We start from the raw sequence: 11,172 nt of genomic DNA on the forward strand, positions 1-11,172 counted from the left end.
GGCGGGAAGCTGCACCGGGACCAATGCCCTCCCCTTTAGTCCCGGTTGGAGCCACCAACCGGGACCAAAGGCCCCTGTGCTGCCCGCATCGGGGCCAAAGTTTAGTCCCACCTCGCTAGTTGAGAGGGGCGCCTAGTGGTTTATAAGCCCCACTGCCGCACCCCTCTTGAACTCCTCTCTACTGCAGGCTTATGGGCCTACTTGCGCCTGCTTTGCCTGATGGGCCTTCTGGGCCTACTGCGGGCCTGAATCCTGGCCCATAGTAGGGATTCAAGTCGTATTCAGGCCGTGGGGGCCCAGTGGGGGGCATTTTTTTTGTTTTTTGTTTTCTTTACTTATTGTTGCTATTTTTATTTTTTTCCAGTTTTTTATTTTGTTTTGTGCATTATTTATTTTCTTTTATTTTTTCTTTTATTTTTAATTCTTTTTGCTTTTAGTTTTAGGAAAATTATAAACTTTCCATTTTTTTTTTGTTTTTTTTGTTTTCTTTCTTGCTTTATTTATTTTATTTTGTTTCTACTTACAACAAAATACTTATTGTTGCTATTTTTAATTATTACGAGGGCCGAACCATAAGACATTAAAGCATTTTAAATGAACTCTGAAAAAGTTGAAAGTTGGCATGGTATCATAAATTGACCCACACATAGCATGTGTATGTACAAAACGGACAATGGTATCATACTCGTCAGTTACAAAGTTGCCACGGTATCATCATAATAGTTGCGGGAGAAAGTCTTCACTTTTCCTTCGCTTGTGTCATTTGCTTATTGCGCCGTAACCATGGATAATCTTCATCGTTTATCAGGATGCTAGGGTCAGCCTTGACTTTAAAGGGAGGAATTTCATGAAACTTTTCATAATCTTCAGACATGTCTGTCTTGTCCTCCACTCCCACGATGTCCCTTTTTCCTGAAAGAACTATGTGGCGCTTTGGCTCATAGTATGATGTATTCGCTTCCTTATCTTTTCTCTTTCTCGGTCTGGTAGACATGTCCTTCACATAGATAACCTGTGCCACATCATTGGCTAGGACGAACGGTTCGTCAGTTTATCCAAGATTTTTCAGATCCACTGTTGTCATTCCGTACTGTGGGTCTACCTGTACCCCGCCTCCTGACACATTGACCCATTTGCACTTAAACAAAGGGACCTTAAAATCATGTCCGTAGTCAAGTTCCCATATGTCCACTATGTAACCATAATATGTGTCATTTCCCCTCTCGGTTGTTGCATCAAAGCGGACATCGCTGTTTTGGTTGGTGCTCTTTTGATCTTGGTCAATCGTGTAAAATGTATTTCCATTTATCTCGTATCCTTTGCAAATCAATACAGTCAAAGATGGTCCCCTGGATAACAAGTACAGCTCATCACAAACAGTGTTGTCACCTCTGATACGTGCTTCCAACCAACTGCTGAAAGTCCTGATGTGTTCACATGTAATCCAGTCGTCGCACTGCTCCGGGTGTTTGGAGCGAAGATTGTTCTTGTGTTCATCGACATACGGGGTCACCAAGGTAGAGTTCTGTAGAACTGTGTAGTGTGCTTGAGACCAAGAATATCCATCCCTGCATATTATTGAGTCCCTTCCAAGCGTGCCTTTTCCAGTCAGTCTCCCCTCATACCGCGATTTAGGGAGACCTATCTTCTTAAGGCCAGGAATGAAGTCAACAGAAAACCCGGCGACATCCTCTGTTTGATGGCCCATGGAGATGCTTCCTTCTGGCCTAGCGCGGTTATAGACATATTTCTTTAGGACTCCCATGAACCTCTCAAAGGGGTACATATTGTGTAAAAATACGGGGTCCAGAATGACAATCTCGTCAACTAGATGAACTAGGACGTGCGTCATGATATTGAAGAAGGATGGTGGGAACACCAGCTTGAAACTGACAAGACATTGCACCACATCACTCCTTAGCCTTGGTATGATTTCTGGATCGATCACCTTTTGAGATATTGCATTGAGGAATGCACATAGCTTCACAATGGCTAATCGGACGTTTTCCGGTAGAAGCCCCCTCAATGCAACCGGAAGCAGTTGCGTCATAATCACGTGGCAGTCATGAGACTTTAGGTTCTGAAACTTTTTCTCTGCCATATTTATTATTCCTTTTATATTCGACGAGAAGCCAGTCGGGACCTTCATACTAAGCAGTCATTCAAAGAAGATTTCCTTCTCTTCTTTGGTAAGAGCATAGCTGGCAGGACCTTCATACTGCTTTGGAGGCATGCCGTCTTTTTCGTGCAAACGTTGCAGGTCCTCCCGTGCCTCAGCTGTATCTTTTGTCTTCCCATACACGCCCAAGAAGCCTAGCAGGTTCACGCAAAGGTTCTTCATCACGTGCATCACGTCGATCGAAGAGCGGACCTCTAGGTCTTTCCAGTAGGGTAGGTCCCAAAATATAGATTTCTTCTTCCACATGGGCGCGTGTCCCCCAGCGTCACTCGGAACAGCTAGTCCGCCGGGAGCCTTTCCAAAGATTACGTGTAAATCATTGACCATAGCAAGTACGTGGTCACCGGTACGCATGGCGGGCTTCTTCTGGTGATCTGACTCGCCTTTGAAATGCTTGCCTTTCTTTCGACATTGATGGTTGGTCGGAAGAAATCGACGATGGCCCAGGTACACATTCTTCCTGCAGCTTGCCAGGTATATACTATCGGTGTCAAGTAAACAGTGCGTGCATGCGTGGTATCCCTTGTTTGTCTATCCTGAAAGGTTACTGAGAGCGGGCCAATCGTTGATGGTCACGAACAGCAACGCCTTTAGGTTAAATTCCTCCTGTTTGTGCTCATCCCATGTACGTACACCGTTTCCATTCCACAGCTCTAAAAGTTCTTCAACTAATGGCCTTAGGTACACATCAATGTCATTGCCGGGTTGCTTAGGGCCTTGGATGAGAACTGGCATCATAATGAACTTCCGCTTCACGCACATCCAAGGAGGAAGGTTATACATACATAGAGTGACGGGCCAGGTGCTGTGATTGCTGCTCTGCTCCCCGAAAGGATTAATGCCATCCGCGCTTAAAGCAAACCATACGTTCCTTGGCTCACTTGCAAACTCATCCCAGTACTTTCTCTCGATTTTTCTCCACTGCTACCCGTCAGCTGGTGCTCTCAACTTCCCGTCTTTCTTACGGTCCTCACTGTGCCATCGCATCAACTTGGCATGCTCTCCGTTTCTGAACAGACGTTTCAACCGTGGTATTATAGAAGCATACCACATCACCTTCACAGGAACCCTCTTCCTGGGGGGCTCGCCGTCAACATCACCAGGGTCATCTCGTCTGATCTTATACCGTAATGCACCGCATACCGGGCATGCGTTCAGATCCTTGTACGCACCGCGGTAGAGGATGCAGTCATTAGGGCATGCATGTATCTTCTGCACCTCCAATCCTAGAGGGCATACGACCTTCTTTGCTGCGTATGTACTGTCGGGCAATTCGCTATCCTTTGGAAGCTTCTTCTTCAATATTTTAAGTAGCTTCTCAAATCCTTTGTCAGGCACAACATTCTCTGCCTTCCACTGCAGCAATTCCAGTACGGTACCCAGCTTTGTATTGCCATCTTCGCAATTGGGGTACAACCCTTTTTTGTGGTCCTCTAGCATGCGATCGAACTTCAGCTTCTCCTTTTGACTGTCGCATTGCGTCCTTGCATCGACAATGACCCGGCGGAGATCATCATCATCGGGCACATCGTCTGGTTCCTCTTGATCTTCAGCAGCTTCGCCCATTGCAGCATCATCGTGCACATCGTCTGGTTCCTCTTGATCTTCAGGAGCATCACCGTATTCAGGGGGCACATAGTTGTCATCGTACTCTTCTTCTTCGCCATCTTCCATCATAACCCCTATTTCTCCGTGCCTCGTCCAAACATTATAGTGTGGCATGAAACCCTTGTAAAGAAGGTGGGTGTGGAGGATTTTCCGGTTAGAGTAAGACTTCGTATTCCCACATACAGGGCATGGACAACACATAAAACCATTCTGCTTGTTTGCCTCAGCCACTTCGAGAAAATCATGCACGCCCTTAATGTACTCGGAGGTGTGTCTTGAACGTACATCCATTGCCGGTTCATCTGCGTGCATTATATAATTAAGTGACCAAATTAATAAAAGTTCATCATCACAATAAAACCAAAGTACATACATAGTTCTCATCTAACAACATAAAGCTCTGCAGAGCATCTAAATTAATTAAACCATACACTAAAACTATGTAAAACATTTCAATGCGAAAACAAATGCGATCATAATCGCAACCAATGTAACAACTGATCCAACGGCATAATGATACCAAGCCTCGGTATGAATGACATATTTTCTAATCTTTCTAATCTTCAAGCGCATTGCATCCATCTTGATCTTGTGATCATCGACGACATCCGCAACATGCAACTCCAATATCATCTTCTCCTCCTCAATTTTTCTAATTTTTTCCTTCAACAAATTGTTTTCTTCTTCAACTAAATTTAACCTCTCGACAATAGGGTTGGTTGGAATTTCCGGTTCAACAACCTCCTAGATAAATAAAACCTATGTCACGTTGGTCGGCATAATTGTCATAAACAATAAATGAACCAATAGTTATGAAAAGATAATATATACCACATCTGAATCATAGACAGGACGAGGGCCGACGGGGGCGGATACCAAAACCATCGCACTATATAAGATGCAATAATAAAAGTAAAAAAATTATACAAGTATCTATATAAACATACAAGTAAGAGTTTTTTTCCTTTCAGAAAGAAGATAAGAACAAGAGGCTCACCACGGTGGTGCCGGCGACGCGGGTGATCGACGGCGGTGAAGACGGGGACGGGATGTGACGGACCGCTAAACCTAGACAAATATTGAGAAAAATGGAGCTTGGAGGTGGAGCTTGTAGAGGAGAAAGCTTAAGTAGTGTGGCTCGGGCATTCCATCGAACACGTCGTGTGCATAGGAGGTGAGCTAGAGCAACACAAAGCTCTCTCCTCGCCGGCCACAAAAAACAGAGCAGTGAGAGTGCTCTGCTCGCGGGGTATATATAGGCAATTAATTGGTCCCGGTTTGTGGCATGAACCGGGACTAAAGGGAAGCCTTTGGTCCCGGTTCATCCCCCAACCGGAACCAATGGTGGTGGGCCAGGAGCAAGGCACATTGGTCCCGGTTCGTCTCACCAACCGGGACCAAAAGGTCCAGACGAACCGGGACAAATGGCCCACGTGGCCCGGCCGGCCCCCGGGGCTCAAGAACCGGGTCCAATGCCCCCATTGGTCCCGGTTCTGGATTGAACCGGGACTAATGGGCTGGACCGGCCTGGACCATTGCCCTCTTTTCTACTAGTGCTGTCACGCTGCGACATTGTCGACTTCAACAAGGACGCCGGCGTCCGTTGCTACCCGCACATCATAGTCGGCCTCCGCAGCCATGGTGACCTCGACATCGACCCAACCCGCACGCCGCACAACTACACATTGCTAGATTTTTGCCTCTACATCCGGGAGGTCTTCTCGCTTCCGCCGGAGAGCCGAGGAACCCCGTACAAGGAGGCCAGTAAGAAGAACGCAGCCAACGAAAATGGCACTGTCACGGAGAAACCAAAGCCGCGGCTCTTGCTCATCAATCGCGGCGAGAGCAGGAAGTTCGTCAACCTTCCGGAGGTCTCTGCGGCGGTGCAGGCAGCCGGGTTCGAGCTGCTGGTCATGGAGCCGACCCGTGACATGGGGATGGAGGAGTTCGCCCGGGCGGTGGACTCGTGCGACGTGCTGATGGGTGTGCACGGGGCCGCGCTCACAAACTTCTTCTTCCTGCGCACCAACGCGGTGCTGCTGCAGGTGGTGGGGTCGGGCCTCGAGCGCGAGGCCTTGCATTACTACGGCAATCAGGCCAAGGCGGTGATGGTGCAACACATCCAGTACTTCATCAGCGCCGAGGAGAGCACGCTCTACGAAAAGTACGGCAAGGACCACCCGGCGGTAAGTGACCGGGACTCGGTACACAAGCCGGGTTGGCAAGGTGCAAAGCGGTACTTCTGGGCGGAGCAGGACATCAGACTCAACGTCACCAGATTTGCCCCCACGCTGCATCAGCTGCTTCGAGCGCTTCGGGAGTAGGGAAACGTGATACTACTACCTCTATTCCTAAATGTAAGATATTTTGGCAGTTTGAATTTAAGCTGCCAAAACGGTTTAGGGTGTAGGTTACAAGAAGCGTGCTTAAGCACACAATGGGAGCAGAGAGAGCTTGCTTCTTTCTTGTTGTTTCAATCATCAGATCAATAGACAGGAATTAAGCACAAGACTTAAGCACGTGCATGACATTGGCATGACCTCCTTAACTACTCTTGTATTTTTTTTCCTTTTTTGAGAATAACAAATAAGTCAAATTTGAGCTGCAAGTGCATGAAATGTTTTGCAAAATTTGGTGAATTATTTTTATTTGTGGTCTTTATTCTATGTTTAGGCCTTATCTAAGAAAAGGAAATGAAGTTCAAACATCTAAATGTCAATTACTTCATCTGTTGAGCATCAATTTTTTTTGTACACTCAAGATGCACCATTACATGACGAATGCAAAATTTAGATTTGTTTGGGGTATGTTTGCTATATTTAGGTCATTAACTGCATTTCTAGGCATTCAGTGCATATAATTCAAATTTAAACTACAAATGCATGATTTGTGCCTTTGTTGCAAAATTAGGTTACAAAAACCTATTTGTGTTCTTTAGTCAATGTTTAGGTCTTATCCAAGAAAAGGAAAGGATTTCCAAACATCTGGGTGCTAGGACTCGACCCTGAACATGTAGGTTCTTTTTTTATAATAAAAAATGTGAAGGAAGTGTGAAAAACATGAAACTTGGCATGATGCGCTCATATGACATCAATATATTGAGGTGAAAAATTGAGAAGGTTCCACAAAATTTGTCACCTACACTGATTAGAAACCGGACCATCTCCAAGAAAGAATCTAAGTTTCGGGAGGGAACAAGTCAGGTTTGAAAAGAAAGTAGTGGTTGCTTTATCGGTTGAGTTTGAAATTGTTTTTACACTCAAGATACACCATTCAATTACACATAAAGACTTATGTTAAAGTCCTTCTTAGGGTTGTGTGGGGTCAAGGTACTGCTGGCGCCGTGGTTTACACTCAAGAACCGCCTTGGTTTATACACTCAAGAACCAATTATAAAGACTTACATTAAAGTCCGTTCTTTTATGTTGCAACAATAATATACTCAAAATTTCCACATGAATTACACGAAACTTGCACTCTTCTGTGCTATGAAATAATAAGTGTAAACTAGTGCAACTTCAATAATAGTTATGACTAGAAAAATTAGTTATATTATAAGTTCCAAATAAAAGATGGTCTCACAAGATTGCAACATCAAATTAACTAGGCAATAACAAATAAGAGAGCCAGAAACATTAGCACAAGCAAATAAAAAAAAGTCAAGCTAGATATTTTTATGAGTAAACAAAGACATATACAAAAACAAAATATGTGTTATTCAAACAAAACAAAAACAAAAATATGTGTTATTCTAAAGTAGAATTAATTAAGGGCATTGCTATTACCCTAAAAATAAAGAAACAAAAACAAAGAAGCAATTTCTTTCCAAGAAGTAATGAATTATGGGAGTGAAAGAAAACAAGAATTTAAATAGAGTTAACATTATACAACTATGCTTAATATGAACAAATCATAAATACTTAGAATTAAACTTTGTGTTATATGCAAGAATTATATCATATTGAGAACTTGCACATGAATTACACAAACTTGCACTCTTTCGTATTGTGCAATAACAAATATAAACAAGTGAAATTAAGTAACAATTATGATCTAAGTTGATTAATTACAAATTTGGATTTCATTTTAAGTTTTTAACCTAGTGTCATAGGATTGAGCATCAAACCATTGACCTACTTGTGCATATATAGGGTCAAGGAGAAGCATAGGCAACCGTCTTTTAGGTTGGTTGCGTGCCCTTCCCTAGTTGTTTCCTTGTTTTCTGTTTTCCTTATTAGTATTGTGTACCTATTTTGTACTAACATTATTTCCTTTAATTAAAATTTGTTGTAGGAGCATCTCCTACAGTTTCGGTCAAAAAAATCAAATATCGCTATAAAATCATTATCTCACCATGAGGCTGGCTCCTGCCTGAGCTGCTGTCTAGAGGAAAGTCAAGCGGGAGGGCACGTCCTGCACACATGGGCAAGTGCACCCACTTTTCAAAAAATGCATCTTAAGTACGTTTTAAAATGTCAAAATATTCAAAAGAAAACTTCAAATATACATGTTCGCAAACGTGTGTGCGCGGTACAAAGTTTTATAAAAAAACGTATTTTTGTTTTGTCTCCGAAAAAAGACAAATTATACTGTTTCTAAATAGTGTTTCACGACACAATTTTTTGTCTCTTCTATACGGGACACAAAAAAAAAGTTATTTTTCCGTGAAATTATGCACTCACATAGAACATGGAGATGTACCCGTGCAACCTTTTTCAGATTTTTTTTATCATTTAAAAATGTGTTTTTCAAAGTGAATTCATATGTACCACTTCCCAAAGTCAAGCTCACGTTATCTTTGCATCTTGCCAAGTCCAAGGAGGTTCGGATTGCATTATTAGGCCTCCATCAAGCTCGGCTTTGCACCGATCTCCGTGAGCTGTTGGAACTTCATCTTGAAGGGCCTTGTCTCAATCTCCAAAAAAAAGGAGCAAGTTAAAAGCACCCGCTGTCCTTTGGAACTTTTTGAAAAACAGAAATGCGTGCAGCTATTTTTGGAAAGGACCTTGTTCAAATCAAATTCTCAAGCGGGTCTCGGCAAATCAAATTCTCAAATTCCGCGACAAGGACCAACGAGAAAGATTCACAGATTACAACAATTAAAATTAAACTTGAAAGGCCGGGCGATGATTCTTCATGTTCATTCCTTGTATGTGTGCTATGGAAGCGGTGGAATGGATCGATCATTGTCACGATTCATGCATGGTTTTTCTCCACGGCAGCAACTAGATGTCGCACCCTGTTGACGAAGCTCCCAAGGTTCCTCTCCGACGGGCCGTCCGCGGCCATCGCCTGTCGCGCCTTCTCCTGGTAAGCAGCGGCATTGGTCTTGACCTTGGCGGCCGTCCCGCCGTCACCCATCACCAGCTCCACGCACCTCGCCAGCTCCACGCCGGGCAGCAGTCCCTCCGCGTCGCGCTCCGCCCGGACGCCGACGCCCCACTCCTCCACCAGATGCGCGTTCAACGACTGGTCCGACCAGCCCGGCACCGCGACGGCTGGCACACCGGACGCCACGGCCTCCAGCGTCGAGTTCCACCCGCAGTGCGTGACGAAGCACGCCACCGAGGGATGCGCCAGCACCCGCAGCTGGTCGCACCACTCCACCACCATCCCCGTGCTCTCGTCGTCCTCCGCGCCCGTCCCCATGATGAGGCGCTCCACCTCCTCCATGCGCCCTTCACGGCGCACCACCCAAAGGTAGGCCCGCGCGCAGCACCGCAGGCCACGCAGGATCTCCTCCGCCTGCCGCTGGCTGTACGTCCCCAAGCTCCCAAAGGAGACGTACACCACCGACTTGGCCGGCTGCGAGTCCAGCCATTCCATGTACTTCTTCTCGTCTCGCCGGAACAGATGGATCGCTTCTTCTCCGGCACCGGCAGGAGGAACCGTCGGGCCCACGGCGATGACATCCAGGTGTGACTGTAATGCCTTGAGCGACGTCGCCTCTAGCTCTAGGGCGTCGCACGTGTTCACCAGGACCATGGCCTTGTCCTGCTCGATCTGCTCGAATAGTTCACCGAACCCTCGGAGATACATCTTGGAGGCCTCGTCCTTGTCAATGATTAAAGATGGCATCTCGCGGATGCTAAGAGGGTGCAGACCTGGTAGGCTAACCACGCATGCCGTGTCGGCGGCACGGGAGTTGATCATCTCCGCGTGGCCGTGGAAGTAGTGGTAGTATGTGGCGAGAGTTGTCGCCGGCTGGACCCAGAAGACGGCGAACGGTATCCTGTGCTCGCGTGCAACGTCGATGGCCGGCGGCATGTTGAGCGTGGACACCATGCACGTGACCGGCCGGCCTTCGGCGGCGAGACGGCCGACCACGGCAGAGAGGCTCTCGGCGCTTGCTCTGCGGCGCCACGTCCTCTCCTCCCAGTCCTTGGCCCAGCTGCCGTCGTCCTTGCCGTCGGAGAAGGGGATGTAGGAGATGGCACCGTCGTTGACCTCCTCGTCGGAAGCAAGTGTGCGGCGGTGGCCGAAGATTGGCATCGACAGAGTCACGGTGGCGCCGCCGATGCCGGCGAGACGGCGGGCAAGGCAACGCGCCGGGTTGAGGTGGCCCTGCATGCTGTAGACCGCCACGAGGAAATGGATGTGGCCATCGCCATAGTTGTTGCGATAGCGCCCTTGGCATATCTCCTTGGCCATCACCATCAGGGGCTATGTGTTGTTAAGAGATGCTCTCTCTCTCTCTTTCTCTCTCTCTCTGTGTATTTTCCTTTTTGACGGGAGACAGCCTGAACCTATATTAGCCAGGATGAGATCACAACATTCAGGGAGTTACATGGGGTGAAGAGAAAGGAAGATTACAATGGGCAACAAATAGCAAATTAGAGCAAGTAGAATTGCATCGTTATCTTGTTGAAGGCGTTGATCGGATATGCTCACATTTGTGTTCCAGGCAAGGTTTTGGTTACCGAATGAGGCAATTTTACCGAGGGGGACGGGTAAACGTGGTTACCACGGTTACCGGAAAATACCGAGAAATACCGAGAGTATTTCGACCGAATTTTATAGTTGAATTTTGAATTCAAATAAATGAATGAATGAACATTCGAACCAGAGACCTGTCAAAACAGGAACTAGGTTGCTACGAACACGTCAGAATCAACTTTCATGGCATTAATTAGATCCTACGCACTTTACTACAAATGGAGCGTTTAAATTCAAAAATTTCGAAAAAATGGTATTTTTTGCTCGGTATGAGGATTTATCGAGGGGCACGGAAATATGCGGTAACCATGGGAAATCTTGAAATTTCGACCGGTAACCAAAACCTTGGTTCCAGGTGAAATTAAAGCGTAGAATCCGAGCTTCCGTGGTTGGATCTGATGTATGCGTTACTGTTGGATGTGTGCATCCTAACTATGCAGAAGCTGGAT

At 46.1% G+C, this 11,172-nt stretch overlaps 1 protein-coding gene across 1 annotated transcript; it reads right to left on the reverse strand.

Annotated features, from left to right (window-relative positions):
• Window positions 1–8,813: 8,813 nt before the first annotated feature.
• On the reverse strand, window positions 8,814–10,521 carry LOC119305050 (cyanidin 3-O-rutinoside 5-O-glucosyltransferase-like). The gene has a single exon (XM_037581676.1). The coding sequence runs from the start codon at window positions 10,442–10,444 to the stop codon at window positions 8,984–8,986; it is 1,461 nt and encodes a 486-aa protein (XP_037437573.1). The 5' UTR covers window positions 10,445–10,521; the 3' UTR covers window positions 8,814–8,983.
• Between the last annotated feature and the right edge of the window lie 651 nt (window positions 10,522–11,172).

Source organism: Triticum dicoccoides, chromosome 5B, assembly GCF_002162155.2.
Source record: "Triticum dicoccoides isolate Atlit2015 ecotype Zavitan chromosome 5B, WEW_v2.0, whole genome shotgun sequence".
Taxonomy (NCBI): domain Eukaryota; kingdom Viridiplantae; phylum Streptophyta; class Magnoliopsida; order Poales; family Poaceae; genus Triticum; species Triticum dicoccoides.